Raw genomic sequence first — 27239 nt, 5'->3', positions numbered from 1 at the left:
AATAAGAATCTGTTGATTTTACACACTTCTTACATTTTTTGCATTACTGGTACCTTGCTAGCCTATGCCTAGAAAATCCCCATGGGGCCCCCTCTTCTCGGTTTCACTTTTTATTTGGGATGTGGCAATGAGCCTCCAGTTCTAACACAAAACTAGTTCTACGGTTAGAATATTAAAATATCAGTTTTAAATGAAACTGGCCTAGCATACCAAAATACTTACTTAATGATTTGCAGATGTTGATGGTGGCTTCCTCCAACAACTTTGAATCAGCACTGAAAGAAAATTAACATTTCAGATTAGTGATCTAAACATACAAATTAAAAAAGCTGCAGTAAAATGTATAAAAGCTGTTAGACAATGTCACAACCAGAGGCTGACACCCAATATGCAACCCAGGCAGTGGAGCTCATGTTTTACAGGAACAAACAAAATGATCATTAGAGTTCACTGAAGCCTCTCAAAATATATATATATATATTTTCTTTTTTTACACAGTCCCCTTGCCCATGCAGGACAAAGTGAAAGGGTCTTTGCAAAGGGCATCTTCAGTCCCACTGATGGTCACCCTGCTAGTGCTCCCCCACTACTCGTTCCTCCATTATAGCCAAGGGCAATGCTGGTGCTTCCAGGTAAGGAGGAGCCATATGATAGTGCTCTGGTCTAGCAACCAACCACTAGGCCTGAACACGGTCACTTCACCGGGATTGCTAGAGAGCTGCGACATGACAGAGGGAGCCAAAAACAGCAGACAGCAATTTATTACACAGGTACTGTTAGATGGGGTACAAGAGGAACAACAGGGATGTAGCATAGATTTTTGTTTTAAAAAAAAAAACAGAATTATGCTTGGGAAAGGAAAGTTCCTAGTCTCTTTGGGAAGGAAAGAAACGTTCATTGTGGCATTCTGACCCTTCTTTATAGCAGGCATAGGTGTGCATAGCCTAATGCATTTGGGTGTGCACCCAAAAGCGCAAACACACCTTTGTGTGTGTGTGTATATATATATATATATATATATATATATATATATATATATATATATATATATATATACAGTATCTCACAAAAGTGAGTACAACCCTCACATTTGTGTAAATTATATCTTTTCATGTGACAACACTGAAGAAATGACACTTTGCTACAATGTAAAGTAGTGAGTGTACAGCTTGTATAACAGTGTAAATTTGCTGTCCCCTCAAAATAAATCAACACACAGCCATTATCTAAACCGCTGGCAACAAAAGTGAGTACACCCCTAAGTGAAAATGTCCAAATTGGGCCCAAAGTGTCAATATTTTGTGTGGCCACCATTATTTTCCAGCACTGCCCTAACCCTCTTGGGCATGGAGTTCACCAGAGCTTCACAGGTTGCCACTGGAGTTCTCTTCCACTCCTCCAGGATGACATCACGGAGTTGGTGGATGTTAGAGACCTTGTGCTTCTCCACCTTCCGTTTGAGGATGCCCCACAGATGCTCAATAGGGTTTAGGTCTGGGGACATGCTTGGCCAGTCCATCACCTTTACCCTCAGCTTCTTTAGCAAGGCAGTGATCATCTTGTAAGTGTGTTTGGGGTCATCATGTTGGAATACTGCCCTGGGGCCCAGTCTCTGAAGGGAGTGGATCATGCTCTGTTTCAGTATGTCACAGTACATGTTGGCATTCATGGTTCCCTCAATGAAGTGTAGCTCCCCAGGGCCAGCAGCACTCATGCAGTCCCAGACCATGAAACTCCCACCACCATGCTTGACTGTATGCAAGACACACTTGTCTTTGTACTCAACTGGGTTCCGCCACACACACTTGACACCATCTGAACCAAATAAGTTTATCTTGGTCTCATTAGACCATAGGACATGGTTCCAGTAATCCATGTCCTTAGTCTGCTTGTCTTCAGCAAACTGTTTGAAGGCTTTCCTGTGCATCATCTTTAGAAGAGGCTTCCTTCTGGGATGACAGCCATGCAGACCAATTTGATGCAGTGTGTGGCGTATGGTCTGAGCACTGACAGGCTGACCCCCACCCCTTCAACCTCTGCAATGCTGGCAGCACTCATACATCTATTTCCCAAAGACAACCTCTGGATAGGACGCTGAGCACGTGCACTCAACTTCTTTGGTCGACCATGGCGAGGCCTGTTCTGAGTGGAACCTGTCCTGTTAAACTGCTGTATGGTCTTGGCCACCGTGCTGCAGTTCACTTTCAGGATCTTGACAATCTTCTTATAGCCTAGGCCATCTTTATGTAGAGCAACAATTCTTTTATTCAGATCCTCAGATTTCTTTGCGATGAGGTGCCATGTTGAACTTCCAGTGACCAGTATGAGAGAGTGAGAGCGATAACCCCAAATTTAACACACCTGCTCCCCATTCACACCTGAGACCTTATAACACTGAGTCACATGAGAGGGAAAATAGCGAATTGGGCCCAATTTGGACATTTTCACTTACTCACTTTTGTTGCCAGCGGTTTAGACATGAATGGCTGTGTTGAGTTATTTTGAGGGGACAGCAAGTTTACACTGTTAGGGCTCTTTCACACGGCCGTTCAGTTTTTCCTCTCCGCTCCGGTGCTTTTTTTTTTTTTTTTTTTTAAATGGAGCGGATGACACTTGTGTCATCCGCTCCGTATGTCCGCATATCATCCCATCAGTTTGCGGATGATATACAGACATAATGTATGTCTATGGGCATTGCGGATGTCAGCGGATGACACCGCTGACATCCGATTTTGCTTCCTTTCCGTTTTTTAAACGGAACAAAAATAGGGTTCTGTTCCGTTACAAAAAATGGAACAGAACTGAAAGGACGAAAATCGGATGGTCATCCGCTGACATCCGCAATCCCATAGACATTCATTATGTCCGTAAATCAACCGCAAACGGATGGGGTGATTTACGGACATATGGAACGTCCGTGTGAAAGAGCCCTTATACAAGCTGTACACTCACTACTTTACATTGTAGCAAAGTGTCATTTCCTCAGTGTTGTCACATCATAAGATAGAATAAAATATTTACAAAAATGTGAGGGGTGTACTTACTTTTGTGATTTTATATATATATATATATATATTTTTTTTTTTTTTTTTTTATAATGTATAAAAACACAGATGGTGTCAGGACGACAGAGGACGATGTCAGTGAGGAAAAGGTTGGTGTCGGTAAGACAATGGAAGTGTCAGCATAGTGGACAGTGTGTCAGTCAGAAGAGCAGTGGACGGTGTCAGTAAGGCAGAGATTGGGGTCAGTAGTTTTTTTTTTTAATAATTTTTTAAAATTTAAATTTTTTTACACTTTTGTTAGGTGCCCAGTTGGGAGGCTTTGGTGAAATATCAGGGGTCTAAACAGACTCCTAATGTCTACCTTTTGAGACAGATTCCTCAGTCCCTTTCTCTGCAGCAACGGGAAAAGGAGGAAGCCGGCAGCACTATAGGAGGGGGGCCAGGGCAGTAGGGGGAATCTGCACGGCACAGAGTAATTAAGGTGGGCTCAGGCACATTCGGCACACCCCATGTGCATGTCCATGATAGTAAGCCTGAACCCAAAAAGTCAAGATTTGCCACGTTATTAGGAAAATCTAGACGGTTCCATTTTGCCAAAGATGAACCACGAAAGTTTTCTCTCTCATAGCTTTAGTTAGTTATTTCAGTGGTGAGAATTGGTGAAGTCATACCTTGTGATTTCACTAATGTCCTGATCACTGTTCATGCTGGAGGCTCTGTTCTATAGTATTGCTTACTCTGATTTCACTGCACACTATGAGCATCTCACACAGCACAGTGTACATTAGAAACTGCAGCAAGTCAGGTGGCCCATCCCCCATTTACTGGCTGGAGAAAGTCCACCGTCATTTAGCTCCGTCTGTCCCTGGTCCATCCCTTTCATACATCAGATTTCACCCTCCCACCACTCATGATCTGTCTGCATTACATATAGCGCTTTTCCACTGCATGGAACCGAACGGTTCGGCTCGCTTTTGTGCTTTTCCACTGCTGGTACCGCATGGTACGGTTCGGTACGGTACGGTGGCGCTTTTCCACTGCATGGAACCGATTGCTACGGCTCTCAAAAACAGTACCACCTCGATTGTGGTTCCAAGAGGTACCATACCCGGTACCATATCCCACAATCCTTTGCATGCAGTCACTACTAGCCACTGATTGGTCAGAGAATCGTTGTTATCCCACCCACATCCCACCCACTTAACTTTAGTACTACTTTAGTGGAAAAGCAAACCATACCGTACCGAACCGTTCCAACACCGTACCATGCGGTACCAGCAGTGGAAAAGCAAACCGGGCCAAGCAGGGCCGAGTAGAGCCAACCCGGTACTTGCAGTGAAATAGAGAAGCACAGAGACCCAGCATAAAGTATGTAATTTAAACAAAGGGTTTATTTAAAATTTTAATTAGCATGTTGATGAAGGAGAGAGGGGGGGGGGGGTGAACCACAATATAAGCGGATTAAACTTCAGCTTTAGGGTTGGGTGGAATCAGAAGGGAAGTATCATCATCATTAATATTATACATTGCTCTGCAGTATCTTCTCTGCAGCCTCTACTGTGCTTATCATGCAATCTGAGCCCAGCTCATAATCCCCTTGTTTTGGCTCACTCTGTGCATTTACTTCAGGCCAAGCTCTTCATTCCTGATCCTCCAAGCTCATTCTCTGCTTTTTTTTCTTGGAAATCTCAATTTTATCTCTAAGGTGGTCTTCAGTTCTGGCCCAATACTCACTTTCTAATTGAAACCAAATGTCCATCAGCGTAACAAAGCAAAAGCTACGAGCTGTCACACTTCTGGAAGGGGGAACTGTGCCGTGAATTATCATCGGAAATGAAATATAAATCAGGGACAGGAAGCGAGAAACGAAGCTGATGCTTTCACTGGACTGGATGTCAGTGTCTGGTGGTGCCGGGGGAGCCATCAATGGGGCGAAATAACCGTGAACTTCCAAGCTATGGTAGAACGTATTTGTGGGACCTCAACATAAAACGTGAGAAACTGCCTGGAACCAAACCTGTATTAACAAATCGGCTGAAAGAAAAGCGCTCTGCAGTATTTCATGACTACTTGCTGATGAAAGACAACTTCATCTGATTTACAAAACTGCACCCGAGAAGCTTTAAAAAAAAGGTTTTGTCCATGTTACACTACCCAGAAGCTTCTAATACTAGGGTAAAAAAAAGTTCAGTGAACCAGTTTTCAGCCTCGCATACCTGACATAGCCATTGCAAAGGGTCGTAGGGCTCAACCTTTTCAATTCAGAGGAACCCATGAAATAATGTTCAGATCCTAGGGAACCCTTGCTAAAATTATTCCTTCAGGAGCTGCAAGATATTTCAAATCAACTGAAACCTGACTTCAAAGACTTTCTTGTGAATTTCAGGAGTAACTTGTCCACTGTGCCTTCAGCTACAGAGGTCTGTTAGGGCTTGTATTAAAAGGTTACTTCACCTTTAGAGCCGGTTCACACTAGACTTGGGACACGACTTGTGTGCCCTCAAGTCGCCCCAAGTCTCTTGTCATCACAAATGCAATGTAAATGAATGAGAGCCGTCTTAGTGTCCATTCACACTGGTACGACTTGTCAGGCGACTTGGTCAGCCTGACAAGTCGCGGTCGGTCGCTCCCATAGTGTAGTACAGGACCGGTTCTTATAGGAGCGACACAAGTCGCTCCGACTTAGGAAAAGGGTCCTGTACTACTTCCGGGCGACCTGGAGTCGACTTGCATTGACTTCCATTATGTGAAATCCGTGCAAGTCGCGCCAAAGTGGCGATGCACGCGACTTCACAGGCCGCCCCCTAAGTCGGAGCGACCTAATGTGAACGGAGCCTTAATATGCACTACTGAAGTCGCTCCGACTTTAGAAATGGTTCCTGTACTAAGTCAATGCGACCTCTATCCGACTTGTGCACATAGACTTAAATGGGAGTTGCCTCTAAGTGTCGGTTCACACTAGTACGACTTGTCAGACGACTTGTCAGACTGACAAGTCGCGGTCCGTTGTGTAATACAGGACCCATTCTAATAGGAGCGACACAAATCACTCCAACTTAGGAAAAGGGTCCAGTACTACTTCGGGGCGACCTGGAGGCGACTTGCATTGACTTCCATTATGTGAAGTCCGTGCAAGTCGCACCGAAGTCACGCTGCAGGCGACTTCACAGGTTGCCCCCTAAGTCGGATCGCCATAGTGTGAACCGGCTCTTAGTCGGATCCTTCTCTTATTTCAAGCGACTTGTCATCAGACTTTCCAGGAAGAAAAAAAGATTAGCCAGGCATTCCCCACAGACAAAGTCACCTATAATTTAAGTCTCTCTTCAAAGTAGTGCACAAGTCTCTTCCAAGTATCTTACAAGTCGCTTAAAAGTCTCTAAAAAAATCTCAAAAAGTCACGCTAAAAAGTCGCTCCTTCATGGGGCGACTTTCTGGTCGAGGTAGTGTGAACCGGCTCTTAGTCAGAAACGCAGTTTCTTTTGATGCAATGGTTTTGAACAGAGCAGCCCTGAACCTCCTCTTCGGGGGTCCCCCGCCAGCGCTCCTGGCTCCTCCTTCTCGGTGTGCCTTCATAGGAAGCTGCTTACTATTGTGGCACGCCTGCAGGCTCCATCCCAAGCTGCGCTGCCTGCGTCTATTGACAGATAGTGTGGCTCAACCCCGTCCTGGGATTTGATTAACAGTACTAGAAGCCAATGGCTCCTGCTGCAATCAATCTACCCTTTGAGAAGGGAGAGGGCCGCTGCTCTCAGACATAGCACTGGATTTAGATAAAAATAAAGGTGGGTGGGGGGAGCTACACACTGAAGGTTTTTTACCATAATGTATAGAATGCAAGGCAATAAAAAAAACCCTTCTACCTTTACAACTACTTTAACTGCTGGCCGACCATATAACTTACATATACGGCAGCAAGGCAGCTTGCAGCGCAAGATCACGTACCTAGTACATGCTCCTGCAGTTTTGGGTCTGGGGCGAGCATGCATGCTGCTGGTGTCCCACTCCCGCTGTGATTATACCATGTAAGCAAGGCATATCGCTGTTCTGTCAGTAGGGAAGGCATTGATCCTGTGTTCCTGCAAAGCAGGGGCATGGATAATTGCCATCCCCTAGTAACTACACCTCCCACACAGAACACAGGCACTAGCTAGGCACACAGTTAACCCTTTAATCGCCCCTGATGTTAACCCCTTCCCAGTACAGTGACCACTGTATTATGGTCACTGCTCCCCAAAAAGTGTCAAAAGTGTCTGATTTGTCTGCCGCAATATCACAGCCCTGCTATAAGTCGCTGATCGCCACCGTTACTAGTAAAAAAATAAAGAATAAAATTCCAGTATATATTCCATCGTTTTTAGACCAATCAATAGACGCTGTTTGGGATTTTTTTTTTTTTTTTACCAAAAAGATGTAGCAGAACACATATTGGCCTAAACTGATGAAGAAATTTGATTTTTTACATTTTTTTCACTGGATAGGTTTTATATCAGAAAGTAATAAATATTGGTTTTCAATAGGGATGCACCGAATATTCGGCGGCCGAACATTATTCGGCCGAAAATAGAGAAAATAGCACTTTCGGCATTCGGCCGAATAAGTCAAAAGGCCGAATAATTTTGAGCCGAACAATGTCAGCTTCCGCCCTGACCGCTCACCTTCCTCATTGCGGCTCGTGGCTCCCTTCTCACACGCCGCCGGTGTCCTGTCCAGCCGCGAGTAGGGGGTGTGACGTCACGCGCGCGTCCCGCCCCCTGCTCCTGACTGCGGCTCCTTCACACTAGGTCCACGCCCCGCCCCCCTGTTCGCGGCTTTTGGCTCTGGCTGCAGTTCAGGTATGTGATGTGGAGCTGAGCACATTTGGGGGAGAATACGGTAGCTGGCAGCTGCACAAGCATTAGTGTGCAGACTGCCATATGTTGTTGCCACTTGCCATGCTCATTACATTAGAGTGCCCTATAAAGTGCCCCTTAAAAAAAAAAAAAAAAGAAAAAAAAATGTGCCCAACAGAGTGCTCCCTTGACATAAAATGTGGCCATCAGCGGGCCACTTATTTTATGCTAAAGGACATGCTGATGAGCATATTTTATGTTAAGGGGCACTCTGATGGGCATATTTTATTTTAAGGGGCACGCTAATGGGCATATTTTATGTTAAGAGCAACGCTGATTTAAATGTTTTGTTTTGCCCATCAGCGTGCCCCCTAACATAAAATGTGCCCATCAGCGTGCCCCCTAAAAATTGGCAAAATAAATGGAAAAAATGCAAAACACCGCGTTCGGTATTCGGCCTTCGGCCAAGCATTTCATTATTATTCGGCTTCGGCCAAGAATTTCATTTCGGTGCATCCCTAGTTTTCAATAATTTCCAAAATTGATGGTCTTTTTTCCATTATAGCGACAAAAATAAAAAAAAACGCAGAGGTGATCAAATACCACCAAAAGAAAGCTCTGTTTGTGGGGGGAAAAAAAGGACATCAATTTTATTTGGGTACAGTGTCGCACGACTGTGCAATTGTCAGTTAAAATAACACAAAAAATGGCCTGGTTATGAAGGGGGGTAAATATTCTAGAGGTCAAGTGGTTAACGTCTCTCTCACTACTTAAAAAGAAGTAAATAATTTAAAGAGGTTGTAAACCCCTTTTTACATTTACCTATAGGTGGGCCTACATTAAGGCTTACCTATAGGTGTTATAAATATCTCCTAAACTTGCACCGTTTAGGAGATATTTACAATGCATGCAGCCGATGACGTCATCGACGCATGCGCTCTGAAGGAACGGCCACCTGTGCCGTTCCTTCAGATACCAGTGCCGTGAACGGCGGGAGTGATGTAATCGCGCCCCCGGCCAATCAGATGGCCGGAGGACGAGATCCAGGAAGCAGGACGGCCGTCCTGTCAGCACTGAGGGGGCTTCATTTTTAGGTAAGTACTTCATAATGAGCTAGTATGCAATGCATACTAGCTCATTATGCCTTGGTCTTTACAGGTTTTTTTTTTAACACATTTTTTTTACATGGGTTTACTTCCTCTTTAATGTCCATAGTTTAAGCACAGGTGTAATTTAAAGAAATGCTATGCCTTTCACTTCTTCCAACAAAGTTGACCATAAACATTGATACTCTTGTAAAAGCCCAATGCATCGCTCAGATGTTCTGTCACATCTCAGATATGTAGGCTGCAATTACCGACTTCCATCTGAAAGTGCTGGTTATCTTGGCGTGATGCTGATCCCCTGGTTTCAATCATTTCAGTCACTGATTCCCAAGTATTCAGGTATTGACTTCACTTGCTGTATGCAGCAAGCTGTGGATCTTTGGTGAAGAGACCGTTATTTCCTATGAGCCACACACCATCTTCCCCAATCTCTGGCTCAGTGCATGGGGCATGTGCCTAATTCGAAGAAGAGCTGTGCTGGCCCCGAGAAGACCAGTTAGTGGTAAATTGCCAACACTAGTTTGTTTGGTTTCTTTTTTTGTTAACCTGCTCCTAAGGCTTTGGATGGGTAAGTTTTAGGCCCCATTCACACCCGAACGTACTGCACAGACACATGCTGCGCCGTCGTTTTTTTGAGCATTTTTGTGTGTTTTTGGAGGGTCCCTTCATTTGAATGGGCCTCCTCTCCAAATACACGTCAAAGAAGCTCACATACTAAATTTTGGTACAGAGCCAGACGTGATTGGCGTTGCCTTTTTTGCCACAATTTTCGTGCGCTTTGTCGCTCTACAATCGCAGCAAAATTGCGCAATTAGGAAATAATGTCATCGCAAATGAGTCCTGCGTTTTGCAGCGATTCTGGAACCGCTCAGGTGTGAATAGAGCCTTAAATGTGCTTGTGAAGGCAGAAGGCTTTTTACCTTCATGCATTCTATGAGCGAGGGAAGAGCTGCATACCAAAGGTATTTTACCTTCATGCATTCTATGCATGAAGGTAAAATACCTTTGGTATGCAGCTCTTCCCTCGCTCAACCTTCCCCTAATACTTAACTAAGCCCGATGCCGATTCAGCGATGTGCACGAGACCACAGGCTTTCCTGGCTCTCCATTCTGATTGACTGAGGTGGGCTGAGAGGCCATTAGCTCCCATTGCTGTCAATCACAGCTAGAGAGGTGAGAGCGGGAAGCAGAGCTGTGTCTTATGGACACAGAGAGCGGGCTCGGGAGTGAGCATGTATGAGTGCCCCCACAGCAAGAGGCTTGCTATGGGGGCACTCAACAAGGAGGCGGGGCCAGACCCCCAGTGGGGAACCCAAAGAAAGGAGGATTGAGGCAGCTCTTTGCAAAACCATTGCAGAGAGCAGGTAAGTATTTTTTTTTTTTAAATAACGTTTCCTTTACAATCACTAGCGACTTGAGGACCAAGCCTTTTCTAGCACTTTTTGTTAACATGTAGTATTTTTTGCTAGAAAATTTCTTAGAACCCCCAAAAATGTTTAAAGCAGAGGCCCGAGAGAATAAATAGGTGGGCTATGGAATGTTTTTATGTCACACGGTATTTGCGCAGCATATTTTTTTTTTTTCTAAACATACACTTTCTTGAATTTTAGGCTACGTTCACATCTTGGTGTTGCTATTACAGGCGTTTTACGTGCAGGCGTTTTTAGATTGAATAGAGACCAATGGAAAACGCCTGTAATCTGCCCAAAAAGAAGCTCATGTACTTTTTAGAGCGTTGGGCGTTTTGCTCACAGCGTCAAAACGCTCAGATGTGAACAGGGGACATTGAAATGAATAGGATTTGTCTTGTTGGGTGTTTTGAGAGCTGATCCTAGAGCAGAAAAACTCCCCAAAAACGCCCCAAAACGCCTACATGTGAACGGAGCCTTAGGCTCCTTTCACACGGCCGCTCCGTGTGAAAGGTCTGCTGCGGGACTTTTTTTTTTTTCCACGGAGCGGATGACATTTCTGTCATCCGCTCCGTGTGCCCGCATATCATCCCATCCGTTTGCGGATGATATGCGGACATAATGTAAGTATATGGCACTGCGGATGTCAGCGGATAACACCGCTGACATCCGATTTTCCTTCCTTTCCGTTTTTTACACGGATGGAAAAATGGGGTACTGTTCCGTTCCAAAAAACGGAACAGAACTGAAAGGAGGAAAATCGGATGTCAGCGGATGGTATTCCGCTGACATCCGCAGTGCCATTCACTTACATTGATGTCCGCAAATCATCCGCAAAAAAATAGGATGATTTGCGGACACACGGAAAGCAGCGGAGCGGCCGTGTGAAAGGACCCTTTATGCAAAAAAAAAAAAACAAACAAAACACAATATAAAAAAACAAAAAAATAAACTAATAAAATAATATTTTTTTTTTTGTGAAATCAAAAAAATTATGTTACACGGAGTAAATGGATACCAAACATGTCATGAGCTGCCACCAAACATACAATATGTGCCCATGGGAAAAAGCTTGTCTGTGCCCAAAAGGACATTCTCCTACAGTAGTACAGTGACTACGTTTTCACAGACCGCTCCCAATGTTAATGATTATGTGACCGCTGTACAGCCAATCACAGCAGTCACATCATCAGAAAGACTGCCTTGGCCTCATGGCATTCAAAAGGGCTTACAGGTAGTGGTGGTCAGGGGGTTAAGGAAACTTCTGCTGAGAGATACAGAGGCTGCCACTGCAACATACTATTGAAAATACCAGCGGCCTGGCTATTATGCTGATCCAGTGCTCAGCAATTAGCCCGCAGAGAAGTACTGTAAAAGCAATAGTGTCACTGTAGTGGTCCTATTTTTCACCCCCCCCCCCCAAATTCCACCCAGTCAGAACAATATCTCTACAATTAGCGAGGGTAACTTTGCCTAATGCAGAGCTATTGGTCTACTCAGCAGGTGAGGAGCTGCGCCATTACAGCAAGCTTGGTGTTCTTACAAGGAAAGCTGCAGGCTAGTAGCAGACAGTATTAGCAATACTACACAAATTTGACGGGTAAGACATGGACAACCTGGTTTCTGAGTGCAACAATGGGTACAATATTTAAAACACTTCGAACAAGCTTCAAAACCTACACAGAGTTTATATCCCAACTCTGCTATTTTTTTTTTTTTAGATATCCCCCTGGAGGACAGCAGCTCGGGCTGTCCCCTGCAGTACCTCAACTTCACCACAAAGTGTCCTCCGTCTTCTCGGATAAAGGACTCCCTATCCCCAAGCATGGCGCCCTACTACACTTACAGTGCATTTATGTAGAGGGTGGTGCTGATGTAAACCAAGACCAAAAAAAGAAGACTACCCAGCTCATCCCATGACCAGCCAGAATTATTCAGGAAAAGTAAAAAAAAAAAAAAAACACACACACACACACACACACACAGCTCGAAAAAGTTAAAAAACGCATAAGATCTCAATGGGGGAAAATATCATGTTGGATATCTATTCAGATATGAACTGGGTAATGTGTTAGGAACGAAAGGATGCCACATCATTTGATGGAAATGAAAATGATCAACCTACAGAGGGTTGAATTCAAAAACACCCCAAAGAATCAAAGTGAAAAAATGATGCAGCAGGCTAGTTCATTTTGCTGAAATTTTATTGCAGCAACTCAATGGTACTCAGTAGTTTGTATGGCCCCCATGTGTTTGTATGCATGCCTGACAATGTCGGGGCATGCTCCTAATGATACAACGGATATTGTCCTGGGGTATTTAATCCCAGATCTGCACCAGGACATCACTGAGCTCCTGAACAGACTGAGGTGCAACCTGGCGGCGTCGGATGGATGGAAACATAATGTCCTAGAGGTGTTCTATTGGATTTAGGTCAGGCGAACATGGAGGCTTTTCAATGGTATCAATTCCTTCATCCTCCAGGGACTGGCTGCATACTCTCGTCACATGAGGCCGGCATTGTTGTGCACCAAGAGGAACCCAGGATCCACTGCACCAGCGTAGTGTCTGACAATGGGTCCAAGGATTTCATCCAAATTTCTAATGGCAGTCAGGGTGCCATTGTCTAGCCTGTAGAGGTCTGTGTCTCTCTCCATGGATATGGCTCCCCAGACCATCACTGACCCACCACCAAACCGGCCATGCTGAACGATGCAGCATAACATTCTCCACGGCTTCTCCAGACCCTTTTACGTCTGTCACATGTGCTCAGGGTGACCCTGCTCTCATCTGTGAAAAGCACAGGGTGCAAGTGGCGGACCTGCCAATTATGGTGTTCAATGGCAAATGCCAATTGAGCGCCATGGTGCCAGGCAGTGAGCACAGGGCCCACAAGAGGACATCGGGCCCTCAGGCCACCCTCATGAAGTCTGTTTATGATTGTTTGGTCAGAGACATTCACACCAGTGGCCTGCTGGAGGTAATTTTGTAGGGCTCTGGCAGAGCTCATCCTGTTCCTCCTTGCACAAAGAAGCAGATACCGGTCCTGCTGATGGGTTAAGGACTTTCTACGGCCCCCTCCAGCTCTCCTAGAGTAACTGCCTGTCTCCTGCAATCTCCTCCATGCTCTTGAGACTGTGCTGGGAGACACAGCAAACCTCCTGGCAATGGCACAAATTGATATGCCATCCTGAAGGAGTTGGACTGCCTGTGCAACCTCTATAGCAGTGATGGTTAACCTTGGCACCCCAGCTGTTTTGGAACTACGTTTCCCATCATGCTCAACCCCACTGCAGAGTGCATGAGCATCATGGGAAATGTAGTTCCAAAACTAAGTGCCAAGGTTTGCCAACAATGCTCTATATGGTCGCGGTATCGCCTCATGTTACCAGTAGTGACACTGACCCTAGCCAAATGCAAAACTAGTGAAAAACAGTCAGAAAAAAAGAGTAGGGAAAAAAAAACATTTCAGTGGTCTCCACCTGTAAAACTATTCCTGTTTTGGGTGTTGTCTCATTGTTGCCCTTCTAGGCCATCTGTTAATTTCATTAACACCAAAGCAGATGAAACCCCCCGCCACTACTTAACTGACCAGATCAATATCCCAGGAGTTTTATTGACTTGATGCTGTACTCTGATTAAAAAGTGTTTCTTTATTTTTTTGAGCAGTGTATATCGGGGCCTTGCACTGCATTACATTCTTAAACGGTCATACCCGTCACTTATGGGTCAGGAACAAGATGCCACGTGTATCTGCTCTCCTCCCTCCCACTATACTGGGCCTGCAGATGGGCAAAAGGAGCCCGGAACACATAGCAGGGGGGCGCTCAAGTGGCACTTTACCAACCTGTATGGAGGCAATCGGGCTGCAGAAGAGCCGCCCAAATGGTTCCACCAGACAAGTGAGCCCTGCTGCTTGCCTGCAGCAGGCCTAAATGTAGAAAAAACGCTACCTGCCACAAAACTGCATGTCCCGGGCGTCAGGCGATACAAATTGTGCATCCCTGCAATAGTGAATGGTCTGCCCAGGAGCCAAGACACTATTTTTAATTTCCATGGCAGCCTGGCACCTGGGATTTGTCGAGCCCTGTATATATGGGTCCTTTGGGTGGGGGCTTGAAAGCCTATGCGTTGTTTAAAGCTTGACAGCTGCCTGCATTGCAAGAAATAATGGTGCTGTGTGGCAAAGCCATCTGAACAACAGAAACTGGATGAGGCACAAGTGGTCATTATTACCATGGGCAGACCAGGCAGCCATGTTTACAGTCAAACAACAGCCATTACTGAATTTTCTTTTTAAAGTGGTGTTCCACCCATTTTTAATAAATTGGATTACATAGATGTATGTAATCCCCTTTAAAACGACTTTTACCAATGGAAATTTTTTTGTTTTTTTTTTTGCTAGTAAATAACGGAATTTTTGTAAAATCTTACCTGTAAAATTCCTTTCTCTGAGTCCTCCGACAGTCGCCGCCTCCTCTAAGTCCTCACTGTTGGGATGTCCCAAAGCAGTATAGACATGAGGGGTGGGAAACGCAACCGTAGAAAAGGCAACGCAGTACCCACATCAGAGAAAGGAATCTTACATGCACCGTAAGAGAACAAACTGGGCAACAGAAAAAAACAATGCTCAACAGGAGCAACAGCCCAGGAAAGCAAATGCCAACAGCCAGGGACCCAGAGAAAAATTCAAGGGTCCATCATGGCACAGCCGCACTGAGAACTTTGCGGCCAAAAGAAGCATCAGCTGATGCCAGAACGTCTACTTTGTAGAACTTGGAAAAAGTGTGCACCGACGACCAAGTCGCAGCCTTGCACACCTGGGCCACCGAGGCCCGATGCCAATAGGCCCAGGATGCACCTGGTAGAGTGCGCCTTAACAGGGAAGGGCGGAACCCGTTCCTTCAAGGCGTAAGCCTGCTCAATGGTCTGTCTGATCCATTTGGCAATAGTTGCTGCAGACGCAGCCATGCCCTTCCGAGGTCCCTCGGGAAGGACAAAGAGGGAATCCGTTTTCCGAAAGGATTTTGTAGACGACAGGTAAACCCTGATCGCCCTGACAACATCAAAAGGAATGCAAAGCAATCTCCTTTGGATGCTTAGGCTTCGTACAAAGCGAAGGCAGGACAATGTCCTCATTAAGGTGAAATTCAGAGATCACCTTGGGAAGAAAGGACGGGGGTGGTCGCAAAAGCACCTTATCCTTGTGAATCATCAAGTAAGGGGAGTGGCAAGACAACGCCGCCAGCTCCGACACTCTGCGAGCCGAAGTGATCGCCACTAAAAAGGCAACCACCTTAGACAGCAGAGGCAACGATATATCTCCCTGATGTTTTCAAAGGGAGCACGCTGTGACGCGGACAGAACCGAGTTCAAGTCCCATGGAGGTAAAGGCTCCTTCCTGGGAGGAGCCAGATGTCGCACACCTTGAATGAAGGTGCGCACCAAAGAACGAGACGCCAAAGGGCGTTGGAAAAGAACAGCCAGTGCAGACACCTGGCCCTTTATTGTGGCCAGCGCAAGGCGCTGATCCACTCCAGACTGGAGGAAAGCCAAGATTCTCGACACCGAGTAGGAACGAGGGGAGAACCCCCTGGACTCACACCAGGCGAAATAGGCTTTCCAGGTACGGTAATAGATCTTACCAGAGGAGGATTTCCTAGCCTTGATCAGGGTAGGGATAACCTCAGGAGATAGACCCTTGTCCTTCAAGACCTGGGTCTCAAAAGCCAGGCCGTTCAAGCCAGCGACTGTGAAGTAGGATGGAAGATCGGACCTTGAGACAGGAGATCTTCCCGCAGAGGCAGACGCCACGAAGGCGCCACCGCCAGGTGAACAACGTCGGCGTACCAAGACCGGCGAGGCCAGTCCGGCGCCACCAGAATGACCGTGTGCGGTTCCGAGACCAATCTGCTAAGGAACCTGGATAGTAACTGAATCGGAGGAAAGGCGTACATCAGACGATACTGATGCCAAGGGGCCACAAACGCATCCGAGGCATCCGCCAACGGATCGCGCGTTCTTGCCACGAACCTTCCCACCTTTCGATTTAGCCAGGATGCGAACAGATCCACGTCTGGGGATCCCCACTTCGCACACAGCATCTGAAAGACCTCCGGGTGTAGGGACCATTCCCCCTGGTCCAGGGTCTGGCGGCTCAGGTAATCTGCCTGCCAATTCTCCACACCCGGAATGTGAACTGCCGAGATCGCCGGGACATGAGTCTCGGCCCAAGACAGAATGTCGGTCACCTCCCGGGCTGCTCGAGCACTCCTGGTGCCCCCCTGGTGGTTGATGTAAGCCACCGCGGTAGCATTGTCCGTCTGTACGCGGACAGGCAGGCCCCGGAGATGGTCCGACCACTGGAAGAGAAAGAGTTTTATCGCTTGTAGTTCCAGCACATTTATCGGGAGGGAGGATTCCTCCTCCAACCAAGTGCCCTGGGCAGACAGGTTGCCCAGGACTCCACCCCAGCCCGACAGGCTGGCGTCCGTGGTAACCACTGTCCACACCAACGGGCGGAAGGACTTGCCTTCCGCCACCGACGGGGACTGGATCCACCACAGAAGAGCCAATCTGGTCCGGCGACTCAAGGAGACATCCAGATCCAAGGACTGAGGAAGTCTGTCCCACCTGGCCAGGATCTCCGCCTGGAGAGCCCGCTTGTCAAACTGGGCAAAATGAATCGCCTCGAAGGCCGAAACCATCAACCCCAGGCCCCGCATGCAGGTCCTGAGTGACGAGGACGGATTGTCCCTGAGGGACCGGATTTCGTCCCGCAAAGTCCGGAGCTTGTCTTCCGGCAAGAACACCTTTGCCTGAGCAGAGTCCAGAACCATTCCCAGATACGGAAGGCGAAGCGAAGGGAAGGCGAAGCGAAGCGACGGAGACAATGCTTATTTCTGAACGTTGATTGTCCACCCGAACTCCTGGGGCGTCTGTACCGCGCACAAGGTCCTGACTGGCACGCGATCTCAGAAGCAGATCGTCCAGGTACCCCAGGACCGCAATGCCCTGGGCCCGCAGCAGGCCCAGGACCGGCGCCAACACCTTGGTAAACACCCTGGGTGCCGAAGCGAGACCGAACGGTAACGCCACAAACTGGTAGTGGTCCTCTGCGATAGCGAACCGAAGGTACCGCTGATGACCCTCGAAAATGGCGATGTGCAGGTACGCATCCTTCAGATCTATCGAAGCCAGGAATTCCCCTGGACTCAAGGAGGCCACCACCGAACGAAGAGACTCCATTCGAAACTTCCGAACACGCACAAAGCGGTTCAGTGCTTTCAGGTCCAGAATAGGACGCACTTTGCCCTCCTTCCTGGGCACAGTGAACAGATTTGAATAGAACCCCCGAAACCTGTCCCGATGAGCCCCCGGGACAATCACCCCCTGAGCAAGCAGGTCCTGCACCGCTTGATGCAGGTCCTGCAGACGCCCCGGAAGCAGGTGGAGATTGGAGGGAAAAAATCTGTCCGCCGGCCTGGAAAGGAATTCGATCTTGTAACCCGATCGAACGATTTCCTGGACCCACCTGTCCGAAATCCGGAGCAGCCAAGGCTGGAGGAAACCGCGCAAACGTCCCCCCACCCCTGAAACGGGTGAGGGTGCCCCTTCAGGCAGAGGAGGATTGTCCCGCCGAGCCGGCGTTGCCGGTCTTCTGCTTACCTGCCCAGGGTTTCTTCTGGTTACCCTGGGCTTTGAAGGGCTTGCCCTTGGATTGGTTCCGAAAGGCACGAAAGGACCCCCTGACTGGATCTAGGCGCAGAACCCCGCTTGCCCCGGAAGGACTTGTTCTTCGGGTTCTGGGGCAGCATAGTGCTTTTGCCCCCCGTGACGCTTTTCACCATGGTATCCAAAACCTCGCCAAAAAGGCGAGAGCCAGCATAGGGAAAATCAGCAACTGTTTTCCGCGAGGACTGGTCGGCCGACCAGCTCTTCAGCCATATCAGTCACCGGTTAAGTACCGCGACACTCGAGAGGCGAGCCACCAAGGGGGACTCATTTAAGGCTGCATCACACAAATACATGACTCCTTGGTGGATCTGGTCCACCATTTCCAGTCGGGCAGGCGGCACGTCATCAGACACAAGGTTGCTTCTGAGCACCTTAATCCAATCAGCCACCGCCTGAGCCACCATAACGGACGCGAAAACGGGTTTGAGCAGCGAACCCGCCACCGTATAGGAATGGCGGGCTAGAGACTCCAACCGCCGGTCCGTGGGATCCCGAAAAACCGGGGTATCCTCAGTAGGAACCAAGGTAGCCTTGTTCAGCACGGCCACAGTGCGATCTACCTGTGGAGGCACACCCCATCGTGATTCCGTAGCCGGCGCAAAAAGGATAAAGCAATTTGAACCGACTAGGCACCAGGAATGGACGTTTTAACGTGCGCCACATTTCATTAACAGTATAATGAAATTCAGCTGGGCAGGGAAAAACCTGCACAGACTTGCGGGCCCTGTGCGTCCCAAATGAGGACACAACGCCCGGAGGACTGGGCTCATCCTCCAAATGTAAGGTATCCTTAACCGAAATAATCAACTCATCCATGGTCGCCCTTTCTTCAGGTGACCCTGGGGAGTGTGTATCAACACCCTCCACGTCAGCCTCCCCCTCAGACCCCGGGGGGTCTAAGGATGAGCAGGACCCTGAAAAGGGCACGCTCACAGCAGCAGCCATATCCCCATCTGAATCAGAAGAGAGAGACAGCCTGGGCCGTTTTCTTGCAGCCCGTTCAGACATAAGCATTTCCATATTTGCCACTAAAGTCGCAACTACAGCAGCCAGATCAGGTTGCAGCGGGGCCACAGGAGAACTGGGGCCCCCCACTAAAGCTGGAGGAAACTTGCTTTCCTGAGAATCCATGGCTCAAGAGTAGAAAAAAACTACAGTGCAAAAAAGTAGTGTACTGTCCCCTTAAATAGCGCTCCGGAGTGCACAGCCCACCGCTACTGTCACAGCTATGAAGACCCCCAAAAGGAGAAAAGAAACTGAGCCAGAAGCAGTATACAGAAGAAGACAGAGAGACAAACTGCAGAGCCCGCAGAGCGTTGCTACCTGTGTCCTTGCTGCCTGAAAGGAAAAGGAAATGCTGCTGGAGGGGCTGGACTATAAGCCAGACCCCAGGGAAAATGGCTGCCCCATAGGGATGCATAGGAGGCTACGCCAAGATGGCCGCCAACATGCGGCCGAACCGATCGTTCCACCGCCCACAAAATGGCGGCGGATGGCGCCAAAATGACATGTATAAATTGTATAATCACCCCAGAGGAGCTATACACGTGTGCCCACAGTAAAACATGGCGGACCGCGCAAATTTTGCCCGCAGCGGTCGCCGCACAAACACATAAGTCTGCACCCCCACACATGCACCTAAGGTGACACAGGGACCGGGACCCCCGGCAAACATACAGATCTGCAGAAGCGAACCCCGCAGGGATCGCACAGGGAGTCACACAGGCACAGACATGGGGACACACAGCAACACAGACTGCCACCCCAAACAGAGGCCCCACACAGAAAAGTACTTACCTGTACCAGATGGCGTAGGGGAGCCTCTATACACGGATAAACCTCTGTCCTCATCTGACAGGGAGTGCCGTGAGCCAGGGATATGACGCTGCAGCACCGCAGACTAGTCCTGTGAGGTGGCCACCTCACGGCTGCATCCCTGCAGCGAACAGGGATGGGTCGTTCTTAATGCCAGGGCGAACCATAGCTGAACGCTCAATGGCGGGCTGGGGGTCCATCTGACCCTCTGTGCCCTGGAGAACCAGGGCGGCCAGTCCGAATCCCAGCACCGCATGATCCATCTTCATCCGAAGAATAAACTAACACTAAAGCTGACAAAATAAACAGCTAGTAAAGTGAGAGAAAAAAACTGACACTTTTAAAGAAAACCAAATAAAAGATTTAGGAAGGCTGAGACTGAAGCCCCAGCACAAGGTAAGCCTGACTATTCCTGACGCTAGGCAAATTAAAACTGAGTTGGGAGTGGTGATGCAGGGGGGGTATTGACCGGATGGGACAGCCCCCATGGGTGTGTATATTCTAATGCCTTTTGTCTTTGGACTAAGTCTATATGCCTAGCTATTCCTATGGATAGGAAGACAATACCCAACAGTGAGGACTTAGAGGAGGCGGCGACTGTCGGAGGACGTAAGAGAAACCTTATTTTCTGCTTTATTTATCCTCTTCTCACTTCCGGGTCCGGTCGGCGATTACGTCATTCGGCTATTCGCAGTGTGTGCTGGGATGTATATCAGGGCATGAAATCTTGCATTATTACACAGGAGATGAGCTGCACTGCGTGCTCTGCCCCGCCTCCTCTCAGTGAGCTGTATGTATGTATTGTATTGAGGCCGTGCTCCGTCCCGCCTCCGCCCCCTCTCAGTGAGCTCAGTGAGGATATAATGCTTTCAGTCCTCGCTCACTGAGAGGAGGCGGGGCGGAGCACGGCCTCAATACATACATACAGCTCACTGAGAGAAGGCTGGGAGGAGGCGGGGCAGAGCACGCAGTACAGCTCATCTCCTGTGTAATAATGCGAGATTTCATGCCCTGAAATACATCCCAGCACACACTACGAATCGCCGAATGACGTAATCGCCGACCAGACCCGGAAGTGAGAAGAGGATAAATAAAGCAGAAAATAAGGTATTTACTTGCAAAAAAAAAAAAAAACTTTCCATTGGTAAAAGTCATTTTAAAAGGGGATTACAAACATCTAAAGTCACTAAAATGGGTGGAACTCCACTTTAAGTGTACCTCTAAACATTCTGGTGTGTACCCCAGGATGGAAAATAATGCAAGTAATTAAGTGGATCCCTCTTTACCCTGCTGCTCTAAATGTATGTCTAAAACTAAGGTTGGAATCTATGGTGCACCTGATATCTTACTTAGCACTGATTTTACTTGTTGCCTGGACTTTCCCTTTAAATAAGAAGAAAACAAAATAGTGATAACCTCTTATTCAGTCAAACATGTAGGACTTCCTACACAGGAAGAGGAAAAAAAATATAAAAAAAAAAAAAGTTAAACATGAGATCAGCAGGTCATGGACAGCTTGGAAAGGAAAAACTAACAGGACCCAGTCCAAGTATTCCAGTGGATTGCGGAGTTTAGCCCATCTATCTAGCTTGTTTAAAACTCATAAAAACAGAGCAGCGTCTTGTAAAGACGGAAATCACAAGTCATGCCCCTGATGTTTCCGGAGATGAATTCTCAATCCACCAAGTTAAATTGCTTTACTACGATCCCCTGTAGGATTGGTACAAATAAACCAATTAATTTGCCATTCCTGGTGTTACTGAGAGGACAAGTGGTCTTTAGAAAGAGCAGGACTAAAGCCGGAGAGGCAGCTAACCTCCAGGAAATGCTAGATATATGGTCTTACGGGCTAGATACACACTTCAAGGCCTTGGTGAATGGGCCCGATCAATTAGTCTGTTATGAGAGATGTCTATAGCCGCTAGTGTGGTGTGCGTCCCAAGCGTCATCCGCCAAGATTCATGAGGTGGCACCTGACCAAGAGGATCGGCTCCACGTATTGGTTTTAGCTCTGACCACAAAGCCAGCAGGAAGAACGGCTTCGTTAATGACGGAAGGAAGGAAAGAGGAGATGAATGTAAAGATGGGAAAGGAATATTAAATGTGATTATGTAAATCCCGGCATTTAACCGCACTGGCCGCTCCAGAAAGACTTCACACTGTTCTCCGACACACTAGAGAGAAAGCAAACACTGCGAGCCTTTCACATGGTCAATTGTCGGCCGTGGTTCAAGAATGCGCTGGTCCCCCCCCCCTCCCCTTCACCCATTACACAGGCCGACGTGTCGTTCCAGGACAATGGCTGCCCCCAGCAAGAGGAGACGGCTCTTCCTAGGCTGTACAAGAAAGGAAAATGGCTTCATACTATGACCCTAACAGGAATTTCAGTCTCAAAAAAAAAAAATAATAATAATTACATTTTAAGGGGAACCTGCGAAACAAATAAGTGTAACGTCAGCTCCAAAAACTGATGGAACATTTCCTCATGTCCCTTGGGGAGAACTCAAGGGGAAACCTCGCCAAAGACTATGAAGAAAGCAATAATGTCAAAATAGATGTATTAACCCCTCACTACCTTATCCAAACCCAACCAAAATGTTTAGGCATGAAATCCTCTTTAAATCTGAAAGTTGTCATGAATGCTGAAAAGTAGATTAACTACACAGCAGGTCTTTTTTTTCCTCTGCTGCCCCCCCCCCCCCCCCCCCCCGTCTACTAGTAGATTTCATATGTGTACTATAACTCTTATATTATTGTAAATGTAGAGGATTTAATGGCTAAAATTATGATTTTTCTACAGTTATAAAGTTTTTAAGAAAATTCTTTTATGTACATATACAAGACCGGAAGAGTCCTGAGGAAGCTGGGATTCTTGCGAAAAGCGTAGACTGCAATTTTAAAAGCTTACATTTTTGTACAACGATGGGTTTCTTAAATACTTGTTTAAAGAATGCTTTAAATCAAAATATCAAAAAAATGTTATACTTAGAAGTCACTGTAGAGGTCACTACTGAAGGTGTAACCAAAGTCACAGTATTTTGCAGAATGGTAATGTATTCTATATAGGGAATGACGCCTTTTTTAGAGTAATTTAGCATTACCCAAAAGTTCACCCAATTACAGCTGCAAGAAAAAGTATGTGAACCCTTTGGAATGATATGGATTTCTGCACAAATTGGTCATAAAATGTGATCTGATCATCATCATCTAAGTCACAACAATAGACAATCACAGTCTGCTTAAACTAATAACACACAAAGAATGAAATGTTGCCATGTTTTTATTGAACACACCATGTAAACATTCACAGTGCAGATGGAAAAAGTATGTGAGCCCCTAGACTAATGACATCTCCAAGAGCTAATTGGAGTGAGATGTCAGCCAACTGGAGTCCAATCAATGAGATGAGATTGGAGGTGTTGGTTACAGCTGCCCTATAAAAAACACACACCAGTTCTGGGTTTGCTTTTCACAAGAAGAATTGCCTGATGTGAATGATGCCTCGCACAAAAGAGCTCTCAGAAGACCTACGATTAAGAATTGTTGACTTGAATAAAGCTGGAAAAAGTTATAAAAGTATCTCCAAAAGCCTTGCTGTTCATCAGTCCACGGTAAGACAAATTGTCTATAAATGGAGCAAGTTCAGCACTGCTGCTACTCTCCCTAGGAGTGGCCGTCCTGTAAAGATGACTGCAAGAGCACAGCGCAGACTGCTCAATGAGGTGAATAAGAATCCTAGAGTGTCAGCTAAAGACTTACAAAAGTCACTGGCAAATGCTAACATCCCTGTTAGAGAATCTACAATACGAAAAACACTAAACAAGAATGGATTTCATGGGAGGATACCACAGAGAAAGCCACTGCTGTCCAAACAAAACATTGCTGCACGTTTACAGTTTGCACAAGAGCACCTGGATGTTCCACAGCAGTACTGGCAAAATATTCTGTGGACAGATGAAACCAAAGTTGAGTTGTTTGGAAGAAAGCACAACACTATGTGTGGCGAAAAAGAGGCACAGCACACCAACATCAAAACCTCATCCCAACTGTGAAGTATGGTGGTGGGGGCATCATGGTTTGGGGCTGCTTTGCTGTGTCAGGGCCTGGACAGATTGCTATCATCGAAGGAAAAATGAATTCCCAAGTTTATCAAGACATTTTGCAGGCCATCTGTCTACCAGCTGAAGCTCAACAGAAGATGGGTGTTGCAACAGGACAATGACCCAAAGCATAGAAGTAAATCAACAACAGAAGGGCTTAAACAGAAGAAAATACACCTACTGAAGTAGCCCAGTCAGAGTCCTGACCTCAACCCGATTGAGATGCTGTGGCATGACCTCAAGAAAGCGAGTTACACCAGACATCCCAAGAATATTGCTGAATTGAAACAGTTCTGTAAAGAGGAATGGTCAAGAATTACTCCTGACCGCTGTGCACGTCTGATCTGCAACTACAGGAAACGTTTGGTTGAAGTTATTGCTGCCAACGGAGGTTCAACCAGTTATTAAATCCAAGGGTTCACATACTTTTTCCACCTGCACTGTGAATGTTTACATTGTGTGTTCAATAAAAACATGGCAACATTTCATTCTTTGTGTGTTATTAGTTTAAGCAGACTGTGATTGTCTATTGTTGTGACTTAGATGATGATCAGATCACATTTTATGACCAATTTGTGCAGAAATCCATATCATTCCAAAGGGTTCACATACTTTTTCTTGCAGCTGTATATCTTTTCTGTTAACCCACAGAGCACCAAAATCTTACATGTACATTGTAAAGGGGTCAGAAATTCCCCACCCTTCATCTCCACCATCCCAAAAGGGAGGCCACTACTGGCCAGCGAGGCGTACTCCCCAAGGAGCACAAAATATATATGCCCAGAGCCAATACTTTTAGGCCTTTTGTTTGCATCTGTGAAGTAAGACAAAATTAGGGCCCCTTTCACACTTGTTCGACTTGTCCTGCGATTTGGGACTGCAAAGTGGCATGACAAGTCGTACTCTATGATTTCCAATTAGTATCGTTCATATCTGTACGTCTTCAAGTCGTAACAACTTCAAAGTAGTCCCTTTTAATGCGTTTTGAGGTCCAAAGCCATAGGCATTGCTTTAAGTCCAGTCGAAATCAGGGCAAAATTGTGGCAGTAAAATCCCGCGACTTTTAGGTTCCACAAGTGTGCAAGGGACCGAACTCCACTTTTGTTGAGAAAAAAAAAAAAAAACATTCCCCTCTGGGTGATCTGTGTACATTGCAGGGATTTTAACAAACTTTGTTGCAGAACCTACAAGAAAACTACCTTTTGTTATTCTGAAGAAATAGCGGTCTGTGTCCATGTGCAGAGTGACTGTATGAGAGTGGTTTTGTAATTATTAATCAGCAGCTTCACCCGCAGGGCTCTAATGAGGAAATTTGAAGGGTCTGCATCTCTTTAGATGTGATTTCCCTTTGGAAGTATCTCACTAAAAATGACATTTTTGTTGCAGGGGATGCCTGAAATCTGACTTGTATCTTAGGGCAGACTTCCTGGAAAAATCAGTAAGCCAATCACACAAGCAGAAAATGACATTTCTGGGGGGCGTTCTTAACGTACTCTGTGTACAGAACCCCTCCAGGTATCCATATTGCATTTTACAGAAAGGCAGTTATAAATATCTATTCTGCACAAGGTACAGACAAGTCCTGTGGGATCCATGCCTGGTTCATTTTAATGAACGTGAGCTGGTCCACGTTGGCTGTGGACAGGCGGCTGCGTTTATCTGTAATGATGCCCCCTGACATGCTAAATTCACGTTCAGACAATACAGTCAAGTCCATAAATATTGGGACATCGACAATTCTAATCTTTTTGGCTCTATACACCACCACAATGGATTTGAAATGAAACAAACAAGTTGTGCTTTAACTGCAGACTTTCAGCTTAAATTTGAGGGTATTTACATCCAAATCAGGTGAACGGTGTAGGAATTACAACAGTTTGTATATGTGCCTCACACTTTTTAAAAGGGACCAAAAGTAATGGTCCATGGCAAGGTGTGTGTTATTCCCTCATTATCCCATTTACAAGGAGCAGATAAAAAGGTCCAGAGTTTGTTTCAAGTGTGCTAATTGCATTTGGAATCTGTTGCTGTCAACTCTCAATATGAGATCCAAAGAGCTGTCACTATCAGTGAAGCAAGCCATCATTAGGCTTAAAAAAACAAAACAAACCTATCAGAGAGATAGCAAAAACATTAGGTGTGGCCAAATGACCTGTTTGGAACATCCTTCAAAAGAGAGAATGCACCGGTGAGTTCAGCAACACCAAAAGACCCGGAAGACCATGGAAAACAACTGTGGTGGATGACCGAAGAATTCTTTCCCTGGTGAAGAAAACACCCTTCACAGCAGTTGGCCAGATCAAGAACACTCTCCAGGAGGTAGGTGTATGTTGTCAAAGTCAAAGTCAACAATTAAGAGAAGACTTCACCAGAGTGAATACAGAGGGTTCACCACAAGATCTAAACCATTGGTGAGCCTCAAAAACAGGGAGGCCAGATTAGAGTTTACCAAACAACATCTAAAAGCTTTCACAGTTCTGGAACAACATCCTATGGACAGATGAGACCAAGATCAACTTGTACCAGAGTGATGGGAAGAGAAGAGTATGGAGAAGGAAAGGAACTGCTTATCATCCAAAGCATACCACCTCATCAGTGAATCATGGTGGTGGTAGTGTGATGGCGTGGGCATGTATGGCTGCCAATGGAACTGGTTCTCTTGTATTTATTGATGATGTGACTGCTGACAAAAGCAGCAGGATGAATTCTGAAGTGTTTCGGGCAATATTATCTGCTCATATTCAGCCAAATGCTTCAGAACTCATTGGACGGCGCTTCACAGTGCAGATGGACAATGACCCGAAGCATACTGCGAAAGCAACCAAAGAGTTTTTTAAGGGAAAGAAGTGGAATGTTATGCAATGGCCAAGTCAATCACCTGACCTGAATCGGATTGAGCATGCATTTCACTTGCTGAAGACAAAACTGAAGGGAAAATGCCCCAAGAACAAGCAGGAACTGAAGACAGTTGCAGTAGAGGCCTGGCAGAGCATCACCAGGGATGAAACCCAGCATCTGGTGATGTCTATGCGTTCCAGACTTCAGGCTGTAATTGACTGCAAAGGATTTGCAACCAAGTATTAAAAAGTGAAAGTTTGATTTAGGATTGTGAATCTGTCCCATTACTTTTGGTCCCTTAAAAAGTGGGAGGCACATATACAAACTGTTGTAATTCCTACACCGTTCACCTGATTTGGATGTAAATACCCTCAAATTAAAGCTGAAAGTCTGCAGTTAA

The 27239-nt window shown here is 46.4% G+C and overlaps 1 protein-coding gene and 1 long non-coding RNA gene across 3 annotated transcripts in view; one reads left to right on the top strand and one right to left on the bottom strand.

Moving 5' to 3' along the window:
• LOC309553501 overlaps positions 1-27239 on the top strand; it is a 1012307-nt gene that overhangs the window by 72703 nt on the left and 912365 nt on the right. The window lies entirely within an intron of this gene.
• DYM (dymeclin) overlaps positions 1-27239 on the bottom strand; it is a 678939-nt gene that overhangs the window by 592991 nt on the left and 58709 nt on the right. For both annotated transcript variants that reach the window (XM_082254562.1, XM_082254563.1), the window contains exon 3: positions 223-275. In XM_082254562.1, the coding sequence (XP_082110688.1) occupies positions 223-275 (53 nt within the window). The remainder of the gene's footprint in view (positions 1-222; positions 276-27239) is intronic.

Source organism: Pelophylax lessonae, assembly GCF_965119305.1.
Source record: "Pelophylax lessonae genome assembly, chromosome: 1".
Classification (NCBI taxonomy): domain Eukaryota; kingdom Metazoa; phylum Chordata; class Amphibia; order Anura; family Ranidae; genus Pelophylax; species Pelophylax lessonae.
This window is presented reverse-complemented; position numbering and strand designations above follow the sequence as displayed.